General features: G+C 42.0%; 1 protein-coding gene across 9 annotated transcripts in view; it reads left to right on the top strand.

Moving 5' to 3' along the window:
• Positions 1 to 13,286, top strand: part of Cdc14a (CDC14 cell division cycle 14A) — a 156,189-nt gene that overhangs the window by 67,661 nt on the left and 75,242 nt on the right. For 6 of the 9 annotated variants that reach the window (NM_001080818.2, NM_001378994.1, XM_011240109.2 and 3 more), the window contains 2 exons: positions 9,809 to 9,875; positions 12,565 to 12,627. In NM_001080818.2, the coding sequence (NP_001074287.1) occupies positions 9,809 to 9,875; positions 12,565 to 12,627 (130 nt within the window). Of the gene's footprint in view, positions 1 to 3,286; positions 6,910 to 9,808; positions 9,876 to 12,564; positions 12,628 to 13,286 lie in introns of those variants that run through there. The other 3 variants (XM_017319562.2, NM_001355646.1, NM_001173553.2) reach the window with 3 other exon arrangements.

The following is a 13,286-nucleotide window of genomic DNA, read 5'->3' as shown; positions in this document are numbered from 1 at the left end:
TCTGTATGTCAGAGGGTAACAGCTCTTTAACAGCTCTTTTTTTTTTTCTCTTGAGTTTCCAAAATGTGGAAATAAAAATTAGTTTCACACTGTTTTATGATGCTCTTTTTGTTTGTACATTTGTTTGTCTGTGTGTTTTTGAGACAATTTAGTCCTGGCTCTCCTGGAAGTTGCTGGCCCCAAACTTACAGAGATTGATCCTCCTACCTCTGCCTCCAGAGTGCTGAGATTAAAGGTGTGTGCCACTATACCTGTCTAAAATATCCTTTTCATTCTCCACTGTCTAGCTGCTTTTTGGTAGTCTTTAGGGTCAGTTCGAGGGCTGCATGGACATTTCATAAATCATTGATTTTGGCGCTTAGTGTTGGAGAAGAATCCAGTGAGGTTTGACAATTTCTGGCTTCAGTCTGTTTTGAACAGCTATGCTCTATTTGATGGAGCTTGGAGAGGTATGAGAAATAGAACCTGACCAGGTTTCTCCTCTTAATACAATGGCAGTTAAACACCATTCCCAGGGGCTGGAGAGACGGCTCAGCAGTTAAGAGCACTGACTGCTCTACCAGAGGTCCTGAGTTCAATTCCCAGCAACCACATGGTGGCTCACAACCATCTGTAATGGGATCTGATGTCCTCTTCTGGTGTGTCTGAAGACTGCAACAGTGTACTCAACATATATAAATAAGTAAATCTTTAAAAAAAAAAAAACCTCACTATTTACAGAATCTGAGACCAGAAACAAGCTTTGGGGTCTTTGTGACCCTTAAACTCAAAGGCAGTGATTCATTCTCTCTCTCTCTCTCTCTCTTTCTCTCTCTCTCTCTCTCTCTCTCTCCCTTTCCCTCTCCCCCTCCCTCCCTCTCTCCTTCCCTTCTTTTCATCCTTCCCATCGAAAAAAAATCACAACCTGTGTTGTGAAAGTTGGTTCAGATTATTTTTTTTCCTCCACTGTTCCTACTTTTATGGCTTGCCCTTACTGGTACCAAATTTCCAGCAGTAGGATTCGTGCTCGTCCTTCGTGTTCTCTCTGGGTCTAGGAGCCAGCCTCAGCTAGGTTGGAAGAAGACTGCAACCACTTACCTTTAGGACATTCTGCCATTATTTGTAGTTTGAAAGGAGAGGTTGTAGGTTGATGAGATGACTCAGTGAGTAAAGAATTTATTGTGCAGGGAGGAGGATCAGAGGTGGATTGCCCAGAACCCATGTGTGTGTCTATAACCCCAGACCTGAGGATTTGGGTGTGGACAGTGGAGACAGGCAGATTCCAGAGCTTGTTCTAGGTCTAGAGAGAGATGCTGCCTCAACAAAATAAGTGGAAGGGGAGATGGAGAGAGGGCTCAGTCTTCCACAGCACTTGTTGCTGTCCGAATCTGAAAAGTAGGAGCCTGTTTTACCCCTGGCTTCCGAACAGGTTTCACGAGGCTTTGGACACTGGCCCCACAAGGTCATTTTGCTTTGCTCTTTCAGGGGGCAGCTGTGTTTTCTCCTCAAATCTGCTTTCATCTTGGTGGTCTAAAAGACACAAGCAGTCCACCCTGTCTTTCTCTGCAACTCCTAGACATATACAACCAATTTGTTCAGAGGTTGAACGTTCTCAGATATAATATCTTGCAAGATAAGAGCATGTAAGATAGACGAAATAGTGTCTAGTTCTCAGGGATCATATAATATAGATCCCAAAGTGTAGTTCTCAGGGAACATCTGACATAGGACCATACAATATAGATGATGCAAAGTCTCTTAGTTCTCAGGTATTATATATAGTATCATGCAATATAGGACCATACAACATAGATATAATAGTGTGTACTTCTCAAATGTAGGACTATACTGACCGGTATGTGCTCTCGAGCACTTGAACTGGTCAAGTTCATATTGAGATAGATTACAATTGAATTGAAAAGGGTGGGCCAGGGAGGTGGCTCAGTGTGTAAAGGCACTTATGGCTAAACCTGATGAGTTGAGTCAGGTCCCTGGGGACTCACATGGTGACAAGAAAGGAACAACTCCTGAAAGTTGTCCTCTGACATGTGTGCACTATGGCACATGTTCACACCCATGTAGGAGATGCATGGTGCACACACATGAACATACCACATAAAAATACATTTTTAAAAAGAAAGAACAATATAGCAATATTCGATAGACCCTGAAATGATAATATACAATGATAACATATATTTAATTAAATGAAATATATTATTAAAATTAATTTGATTATTTTTAAACATAGTTATAAAAATACTAATATGTTTGCTTCTGTTTCGAAAGATTAGTGGTTCCCAGCAACTAGGGGGGTACAAAAGTTTTTGAATGAACTGCTGGTGGGCCCATCATTCCTCCCTTCCTTCATTTGTTCAACAGCATGTATAATATAGCTGTGTGTACAACACTGCACTATTCTCTGGGTGAACATACTTTCTATTTTTAGGAAGCTCACAGTCTTGTCATGATTGAGGTTGGTTCAATGCTTAAAGTAGTTCTTAGATGACCTTTGAGAGTTTCCAATATACTGCTCTTCAAATACTTCCACGGTTCCTAAGTGCTTGTTATTCAGAGTCTTTGCAGAGAATCATGGGCTCAAAGCACATGTAGATGAGAGTCTTTTGTTAGTATTTGTTAATTTGTTCATTTTTTAAAATTCTTCTCTCCCCTCTCCTCTGGACAGGGTTTCTCTGTGTGACCCTGCTATCCTGGAATTCACTCTTGTAGTCCAGGCTGTCCTTGAACTCACAGATATCCACATGCCTCTGCCTTCTGAGTTCTGGGGTTAAAGGCACCACCACCAGCTTTAATTCATGCATTCATTCATTCATTCATTCATTCATTCTTGAGTGGAGTCCTGACATTGTAGAGTCTCCATTGTTCACTTGGAACAACGTTATTAGCAGACTTGCTTTCTTACGACGTGGCTTCTCCCCCCACCAACCTCTACGTGGTTGCTTCACGTCACTCTGAGTAGCTTCTTAAATTCTTGGATTGCAAGAGCACGAGATTGACAGAGTGTTTGCTGGTGCTTGTGTGAGTACAGTTCTTCACAGCTGATCTAGGCGCTCAAGAGTTCTGAGTATTTTGCAATCAATTCCTGTGAGCCTATTTAAGACATGTCTAGGACCTGAGAAAATCAGGCCCTTTCATTTACTTATTTAAATAAGTAATTTGGATAATATATATATATATATATATACATATATATTAATATATTATCCAAATATATATATATATCTCAGTTGTTCACAGTTTTCAGATTTCATTCATCTGCTTTTCTGTTTAACGAATCTGTATTGATGCTCTCAAGATTAACCCAGGCTTTGATAATCGCTCAATGGCGGCTGTGTTGCTCGGGTGACTGTTAGGCTACAAGTTGCTTGTAGAAAGGATTACCAGGATGGATAAAGTTTAGATGATGCTCAAGCACTAGGCTGAGCTAAATTCGTGTTTGGATGTCTCTGCACCATGGTTGGCTGTAACGTTAGCCTTCTTTACTGAAGGCTAGAGACATAAGATTTTGTCTTCAGCAGCAAAGGTCAGTTAGATGCTTTTGTGTTTAGGTTTTATTTTATCTCCTGAATAAGGAACAGCTTTGTGCTCACTAGTTTTGCAGAGTAATGTATGATGTGGTCAAATGATCATGACAGATACGACTTTGGGCTGTTGTTGTCCTTGGTAGCAGGGGTCGGTGTGTGGGCATTTCCTCTTTCTCTCTGAGCTAAGTAGGAAAATGGCACACACCCTCTTATCTCCCTCAGGAAATATTTGGTTCAACGAATATGAATAACGGATGAATGCACTCACAAACAAATGAATGATGAAGCAAACCAAGAGTTAAGCCAAAGGTTGGGGCCTGTAACTGTAAGAGTTAAAGTAGTTTTGCATATTGTTATGGTGAGTGAGCTCCTCAAACATCTATTTTGTTTGCCTAAAGCAAACCTGGTTAGTGAATGTGACGAAGGAAGAGAGCCGTACCTGCAGCATCGCCACCTTTAGCTCTGTCAGTCAACACTCACTCGTAGAGAGGACAGAAGGCAATGACCATAAAGAGGCAGAAAGAATATGAAATTAATTCTTGCTACTGAGAAAGCGGGCATTAACCTACTTGAGTTAACAAAAGGAATCCTAAAATAACATAGATAATTTTATTGATGAATGTCAAGGTTATTTATTTTATCTAAGCATGTAATTACAGATATTTACTTATTATCTACTTTTGTACCAGGTGCTAAGGTGACATAGATGAACAGTGAATGTATAGATCCAATATTGTAATGGAGACAGTAGCCAAGAACTAAAAAATAAAATAAAATAAAATAAAACACCAGGATATAATTTCAAATTGTAATTAAGTCCAGTGCAAAGGATGGGAGTCCGGAGACCTGATGTAACCCAAAGTAGGGTTAGTGACCTCTGTGAGAGCCATGCTCCTTGACCTGAGATCAGAAGGGCTATGGATTCGCCCTACCTAGAGGTGAGAAAGAGGCACAAATACCAGCAAAGACAGAGGTCCAGGGCAGAGCCAGCTGTGCGTCAGATGTGGGGTCCTGGGGAGAGCCAGATGTGAGCTGCTGGGTATGGAAGGCCGCTGTGTCTGGGCAGTGAGGTCCAGGAGGCAGGGAGCTGAAAGGCAGGTGAGGCCATCCACCCCAGGTCTGTGGTCCTGTTGGGGGTTTCAATTTTACCTCGAGGACAATTGGAAGTCGGTGAAGAGATGTGTTTTAAAAAAACACTCCAGCTTCAGTGAAGCAAACTTTTAAGACTGGCTAAAAAAAGGAGAGTCACTAGACCCTAAGAGAGAAAAACAGGGACACAAGTTGGGGGAGCTTGAGGGATGCTGAGAGTTGTGGGTTTTTTACCTAGGGTGCCAGAAGACTAAACGATTGCTGCTATTGATTTTGGTGTAGGGAAAGATTCATTCCCCCGCCCCAACCCCAGCTTGGGGGTCAAGCTGAAGCCGTCGTTGAACTGGCTGTGTAGCTAAGGATAACCTTGAATTTTTGATTCTCCTGCTCCCAGTGTGACTGCAGATGTGTCCCACCATGCCCGGCTTTATCAAGGGCTTGGGATCCAATTGAGGGCTCTGTGTATTCTAGACAAGCATCCTACCAACAGTGCTGTGTTCCCAGTCTGAGAGATTTTTTTTTCTCTCGCCCAGTGAATTTGAGGCACCTAAATGCAAAGGTGGCTAGTTATACTATTTCAAATCATTTTAGGAGGCTTTGTTGTTGTTTGTTTTATTTTTGTTTTTGCTTTTGCTTTTGTTTTTTTGAGACAAGATCTTGCTGCTTAGTTTAAGTCAGCCTCAAACTCATAAAATACCTTCTGCCTCAACTTCCCAGGTGCTGGCATTATAGACACATGCCACCACACCTGGCTGCCGTACTGTTTCAGAGTTCTAAGATGTTCTAAAGAGTACATGTGGGGGCCACTGGATAAAAGTAACTTATGTAGATGATAGTGAGGAGTGTGGTGTCTCCTCCTACCAAGAAAAAGGACTTTGGAAGTTTGCCAAAACACCAAGCTCTCTTAAAAAGTCCCTTCCTACTCTGACTACACTGCTCAAAGCTTCGGGTTCTCTTTCTTTTCCACATCACTCTCCTTCTCAATAAAACTTCAACATGGTCTCTGTGATCTCTTAAAAAGAGCCAGTCATCCAAAGCTTGCTTGCCTTCATATGTTCCCTCAGCTCCACACTGCCTTTGATTTTTCCCTTAAAAATAAGACCTCACTGAAGACTTGCCCTTCTTCGCCTTTCCAATGGTTTTTAGCGTAAGCATAGTGTTGTACAACCCATTGTCTTTCAGTCCAGAACATTCCTACCACGCCCGAAAGAAACCAATCCGTTCGCGCCTCTCCCTCCTGCTCCACCATCCCCTTGGCAACCGCTCATGAGCTCTGTGTGTCTGCATCTCTTACTCACTCTAGATCCACGGAACGTTCTGCAAGCATCGTCCCACCAACAAAACGTCACCCACTTCTCTGAGTGCTCTTGCTGGACTTCCATTTTACTTTTCCATCGTTATCCCCCAACCCCCCTGCACAGTTATCCTTTACAGTCTCTAAGGGGAAACCTTAGCAAGCCAAAGTCCCAGCCCCGGCCCGTGTCACTGCAGACCCTCTGCCTAGACTTTAATGTGCATCAGTATTGCCTGGGTGGCTCCTTAAGAACAAGATTTTTATGTCACAGGGAGTTTCTACATCAGGAAGTCAAAGATGGAGTCTGAGGTCCTACACTGCTGAAGTCCCCAGCCCTTTCTCTCTTGCCTAGACTGGGGACAGGATTTAGGGCATGCTGTTTGCCCGCTGCTCTGTGCACTGGTACATGCTGTTTGCACGCTGCTCTGTGCACTGGTACATGCTGTTTGCACGCTGCTCTGTGCACTGGTACATGCTGTTTGCACGCTGCTCTGTGCACTGGTGCGTCTCAGTCCCCAGCACAGTGCTTCCAAGGCTTGTCACCTGTCTTGGGCTGGAGGGTGGGCTTGACACTTAACTTCCTTTATCCTTTCCAGTTTGTAAACGTCTGTCTTTTTCATTAGCCTGCAGTGACAGGATTGTGTCCCACCCCTGTCCCTGGCATGTTAAGTCCTCCCCAGCTCTGTATGTCTGCAGATTTGACCACCACGTCACCATGGTCTGCACATTAGTCATTGTGGGAGTGGGGCTGTGAAAGTAGAAGGGATGTCACGAGACTCTCAGCTTCGCTGCAGACACTCAGACAACCTAGGCCAGGAGCACCTATATTTGTGCACTTGTTCAAAAGCATCTAGGGGTAGAGACAGACTTGAGGTAGAAAGGACCTCCAAGTCTCGGAATTATGTTTTTTTTTTTTTCTCCTCTTACATGTACGTGTGCATACTGCTGTGTATGAGCGTGCACATGGAGGCCGTGGGGACAACCTTGGGTAGCCTTCCTCAGGTACCATCTATTTTTGTTTTTTTTCTTTTTGATTGTTTTTGAAGCAGGGTTTCTCTGGCTGTCCTGAAATTCATTCTGTAGATCAGGCTGACCTGGAACTCATAGAGATCTGTCTGAGTCTGACACTCATGTGCCACTACTGCCTGGCACCAGCTCCTTTTTTTTTTTTTTTTTTTTTTTGAGACAGGGACTCTCACTTGCAAAGAAGGCTAGGTTAGCAAGCCCCAAGGGCCGCAACTCTCCTGTCCCCTGCCCTCTTAAACAAAACAAAGCAGAGTAAAGCAAAATAAAAACAAATAAACCAACAAAACAAACGAAACAAACTGCTGTGGATTCTAGGAATCCAGCTCATATCCTCAAACTTTCAAGGCAAGCGCATTCTCCTTTCCTGGCCTTCAAATTAGTTTTATATTTTTAAATTTGAAGCAGTTGAAGCAGTATCTTGAAATCTAGGTTTGCCAAGAGAGTCCACAGTCAGTGAATCTGGATGAGAAAAACCTTTTCCTTTTATTTTCATCCACCTTCCAGTTTCTGAGATCAGATTCAAGGACAACACTTGGAGTTCAGCTAGAGTAGAGTCAGCAGTGTGGCTGTCGTGATAGAAACCACAGGCATGTTATCTATCACATTGCTCTTCTATCTGAAGATATTATCTATATTTACACCTTCTTGAAAATTAAAGCATTTACCAAATGTGGCTCAGGGTGGGTGTGGCCCAGGGAGCTTATGCATGCCAGGCAAGCACACTCACTCTGCCCACCCCATCACCAATTAAAAAGCACATATCAAGGTATTACAAATTTTGTTTTTGTATTTTGGTTAACTCTCTTTAAATTCCATCAAGTTCCCTTTTTGTTAGTTTTGTGGTTTTTTTTTAATGTATTCTTATATATTGAACAACACTTTAATACATAATGGATCTATAGACATCAGATGACTGGGGGTCAGGATAGGGGTGGTGGTGGGGAGGTGATGTTTGCAAAGGTGATGAACTTGTTCTTTAAAGAGACCGTTGTGTGCAAAGGTGTATGTATTCCTATAAACTAATAATTCATCTCAGATCTCTAATGGTTTCAAGGTAGCTGGAAAGGGAGCTGTTCTGTTTGGACGTGTGAGTTCAGGTGTCACTTAAAAACAACATGGACAAAATCAATAGAGCCCCTGTTGAAGTTTGGTCAGTCCTGCCTCTTCACACAGGCTAACATACAGGAAGTGTGACGGTCTAAGAGGCATTGCTATAAGTTTCGGTAGGTCACTGTTTCTATGTTATTTTATTGGGTACTGAAGCTCTGTGGTGAAACGAGTTTTGTTTTTTTTTAAACTCGTGACTTAGAAGCCAGGAGACTTTGAAGCCAAGGTTCGAGCTCCCTGGGAGAGCTGGTGCTACAACACTTGGTTTCATGTTGATTATGTGTGAAAGGCAGGGTTCTCTTGGCACCATCCCGGGATGCTGCCCTTGAGCCAACCTTGTTTGGGATGTTTGACTGTGCCAGGCTCAGCACTTGACAGCTCTCTTTCTTGGGTCAGCACTGGGGCCCAGCTAAGGGACTGAGACACTCAGGGTCAAGTTTCTTGCTGGGGACACTGTGGAGCATTGCTCCTGTTAAAGCTCCAGGACCAGTTCTTGCTTAGCTGACCCGAACTTGATACTTTAGTTTTAGGTTGCCTGAAACAGACCCGAGTTGAGCTGCTCTACAAAACAGTCCTGAGTCTTCAATTTTCAGTACAGTAGATTTAAGCATTATTTTTAACTAGAAACCTTGTTTTGGGTTGGAGAGGATGGCTCAGTGGTTAAGAACATATATTGTTCTTGTGGAAGACCCAAATTCAATTCCCAGCATATGCCTCAGGCATACATACAAATAATAATACATAATATTAAATATTTTTTCATTTTGGTTCCTAGTCTTTTTGAGAGCACTTTCTAATATTTTCAGAATGCTTATTGATCCCAGTAAATTGGGGATTGTTACTACATTTTACTAAGTTTCTTCTCCTTTGCAGTAGAGGGACGGCGTATATGTGTTAAAATAACTACAAGGTTCTGTTGGCCTGTAGATGTTGCCCCACACCCTCACCCTCTGGCTCCACACCTTTCCAGGCTTGGGTTCACCGGTGCCTGAGAGGAGGTTGCTCCCCTGCCACAGTCTTTTTTGTTTGTTTGTTTGTTTTGTTTTTGTTTTTGTTTTTGTTTTTTCGAGACATGGTTTCTCTGTATAGCCCTGCTGGCTGTTCTGGAACTCACTTTGTAGACCAGGCTGGCCTCAAACTCAGAAATCCGCCTGCCTTTGCCTCCCAAGTTCTGGGATTAAAGGCGTGCACCACCACCGCCCGGCCCCTGCTACAGTCTTATATAGTTATGGATACTTCACTTGATGAAACCGCCCAAAAGGCTGTTATTAAGAGAAGTCATGAACCAGGTGTCCTGAAACACACATGCCTGTGACTTCAGTTCTTGGGAAACAGAGACAGGAGGATTGCTACAAGTTTGAGGCCAGCCTGGTCTACAGTGTAACTCCTGGTCAGCTTGGATTGTATGAAAAGATTACGTCAATCCCCCTGCCCCCAACAGTAATAGCAGGTAGACTACTATTGAAGTGCATCTTCTGTACCAAGCGCTACACAGAAGACCTTACATCATTTTTATGGCACCTAACAACCAGTCCTGTGGATGATAGCCGCCGTCATTAACTTCATTTCACATCCAAGGAAAGCAAGATTCAGATAGGGAAAGGAACTCATTCAAGTGTGTGCCCACGATGTGAAGGGTGCAAATCTGAATAAAGGCCCAGGCTCCTCTGTCTGCCGTCAAGTCCGGCCAGCAGGCCCGACCGTCTTGATGTTCTATCATTTGAAGATCTGGGTTCGTGTTTTTAATGTCGTTTGTTTGTGCTTGTAGGGATGCATCTTTTGGAAACTGCACTTACAACCTCACCGTCCTTGACTGTTTACAAGGAATCAGAAAGGTAATGGTCTCACGCTCCTGCCACATAGCTGGACAAGGAATAGTTGTCAACACCTTTGCTTGCTGTTGGAAGGCTCTAGAGTCAGTAAAGAGGGGGCCTTTCACCTCCTGGATAATTTATTTGTGAAATATAGTCAGTCTTCAGTTTCTGCCTTTTTTTTTTTAAGATTAAAAATTTTATTTTTTGTATCCTTTGAAAATTTCACACATGTCCGTCATCTTCACAGCCCGTAAGCCTTTTCTTGATTGAAAATATTTGGAGGTGGAGAACCCACTTTTTTTTTTCTTTGCTGCTGTGGCTGGGTCCCCATCAGTCATTTGTCTTTAGTTTTAAGCTAACTCTCAGTGCAGGAGGGGCAAGAAGTTATCCAAGCCACTGTTGTCAGTGACTGGCTGCGCCCCAGACTGAACTGAATCATAAAGTCTGAGGGTGGGACCCTGTGGTCTGTGTTTGAACAATACCTTCGGGTGACTGACGCACTGTAAAGTTGGTTAATGAAGCATAGTTATTTAATTATTTATGTGTCTAATGGAAAGGTTAAGCAACATTTGGCACGGGTTTAATTTACAGCCCGGGAAAGCTCTGCAGGGTGTACTGTGAATTCTGTAGAGGACCCAGAGGGACACAGCAACATGGTGACCATGCGACTGGCACCTTTCAGTCAGAAATGTGTGCATGGTGTCATCTGTTCAGCTGGGGGCAGTAGCAGTGTTCCAGCTCAAAGTTCTGCTTTCTGATGTTGCATAAAATGGGCTTTGCCATGTTTTGGGAAAAATCAGTGTAAATATTCTACCTATTTAGTGTGTCTGTTTATGACTTTATAAATGCATTCGTAGATTATTTTATTTAAAAGAATGTGGTTTTATGTGTGTGAGCGTTGTGCCTGCACATGTATATTTTGCACCGTGTGGATGCAGGGACTATAGAGGTTGGAAAAGGGCGTTGCAGCCCCGAGAATGAGAGCCATAGAGGCCTGTGAGCTGCCATGTGCATGCTGGAAGCCAACCTGGGTCCTGTGCAAGAGCAACAAATGCTCTTGACTACTGAGCCATCTCTCCAGCCCCTTAAATTATTTTAAGCTCTCAAAAACTTGAAAGTAGTTTAAAAAAAAAAAGTCAAACTCAAAAACTAAGGAAACATTCAACCCCATTTTTGCAAGCAGTATTACACAAATGCTCGACCATAAATAAGAGTCTAGGAGTTTATGGGCAGGTTACCCAACATAGAAGCCATTAATAAAACATTTAGGAAAGATGCCAGAGGGAAGAGAGCGTTTATTGTCCTGGTTATTATTATTTTGCCTCTTTCCATCGGATAGAGGATGTTTCTTTTGTAGTGCTCATGAAAGTCCCACAGTTCCCTCTGGATCATGTCTGATCTCTATTATGGTGTCTGACATCTCAATATAGAAATTTATGACATCCTTCCTGCCCTACAGGAAAGGTGTGACTTTGTTCGTGAATAAAGGCTTTTTAAAGCATCGTCGTTTCTCATGTTAGGGTGTCTTCAAGTACAGATGAGTTGTTGTTTTTTCATTAATTAATTTATTTATACTTTTCATTGCAAATAAGCCTCCTGCTTCCTCCTGGCACCCTCTTATACAGACCCTGCCCCTTTCTCCCTTCCTTTATCCTCAGCCAGTCAAGGCCAGCTTAGGCTATGTGAGACTGTGTCCAAAGAAATGAATAATTTGAAGAGGTTCATTCTATGGCCCTAGTCCTAGCGAATATGATTTGATAGCTTTGAGATCAGACGCAGGAGGCTATTTTATGAGTAATCTTGGTGTCTCTGGTATAGAAGATCCGAGCTCCACATTTTGCAACGCACACTCACCTCCGTGTACTGCAGCTTGGCTTACTGGCATCTTTGTCTATTTTTAATGACTTGATCATGTAACTTTAAAGTGTACTGGTGGTTTTATGTTCTGTTGTCATGTCTATAGCTTCCTGGTTTAGATAAAAAAGACTTCCATTTTCCTGAAAATATTAGGTGTGAACAGGCTAGGTAATCTTAAAGAATTTTGTCACTGCCTAAGGAAAAAAAATGAAATGTTTCTGTTGTTAAAAAATCCATTCTTCCTTCTGAATTGTAAGAGCGGTGGTATATATTCATTTTATTCCAAATTACTGTTAGAAAACAAGTGTGAAACAAAGTAGAGTTGTAGGAATTTAATGAAAATGCTCCTTTGGGAAATATTTCAGTGTGATAAAAGGAAGGCAAACTTTTCTAAGAAATGATTTTGCTCCTCTATGAGAAGTTTATCACTGTAATATATACTCACATATATATAATATGAGAATATTACAGATATGAGAGAATATTATATATGAATAATATACCAGAATATATTATATATATAAAATAGTCTAGTTCCCAAAAGGTTTTGGTTCTAACTTTTCTAGTATGTTCCATTTTCTATACATTACTAGTTTTTGCATATAGAACTGGAATATAAATTGGAAAAGAAGCACCTTTTGCAAGGCACATTTTCATATTACCCAGAATATGTAGCTGACAGCTTCAGCGTTGTCAGTGTTGTAAGGGATTCCCCGGGGGAGGCAGTAAGAAGCTAAAGTCTGAAGTTTTACATGGGCTTAGTGGGACCCTTTTGTGATCGGACATTTCAGAACGGATTGCTAGATTTTGAATAGCGTCGTGTGCAAAAACACTAATTCCGTGTTCCTTTTAGGGATTACAGCATGGGTTTTTTGACTTTGAGACGTTTGATGCGGAAGAATATGAACATTATGAGGTTTGTACACTTAATTCTTTTTTTTTTTTGTAGAATATAATTTCGTGTTAGTTGATTTTAAAAAATAATCTAACAGTATTACCTGTTAAATAAAAACCATTTATCATTTAAAAAATAGTGGTCAGCTTTGGTTATTATGGAGTTATCAAAATGTTAATTTAGGAAAGAGCCCTGTCTATCTATCTGTATCTATATCTACCTGTCTGTCTGTCTGTCTGTCTGTCTGTCTATCTATCTATCTATCATCTACCTACCTACTAACCTACCCATATATTTACTCTCTTATCAAACTTTATTGACAATCTCTTTGTACCTTTTGATAGGTGATTTTGAAGTGTAGTTTGGTAATGAAATCCTAAATAACTTTTACATTAAAAATGAGGTTTTATTTAAGGCAAAGTTAGGTTTTATAATACTTTCAACGGCACGTTTGATTTTGATGTACAGTTGCACGCACTCAGTTCTGATGCTGACGTACAGCTGCACGCACTCAGTTCTGACGCTGACGTACAGTTGCACGCACTCAGTTCTGACGCTGACGTACAGCTGCACGCACTCAGTTCTGACGCTGACGTACAGCTGCACGCACTCAGTTCTGACGCTGACGTACAGTTGCACGCACTCAGTTCTGACGATGACGTACAGTTGCACGCCCTCAG

Source organism: Mus musculus, chromosome 3 (assembly GCF_000001635.26).
Source record: "Mus musculus strain C57BL/6J chromosome 3, GRCm38.p6 C57BL/6J".
Classification (NCBI taxonomy): domain Eukaryota; kingdom Metazoa; phylum Chordata; class Mammalia; order Rodentia; family Muridae; genus Mus; species Mus musculus.
This window is presented reverse-complemented; position numbering and strand designations above follow the sequence as displayed.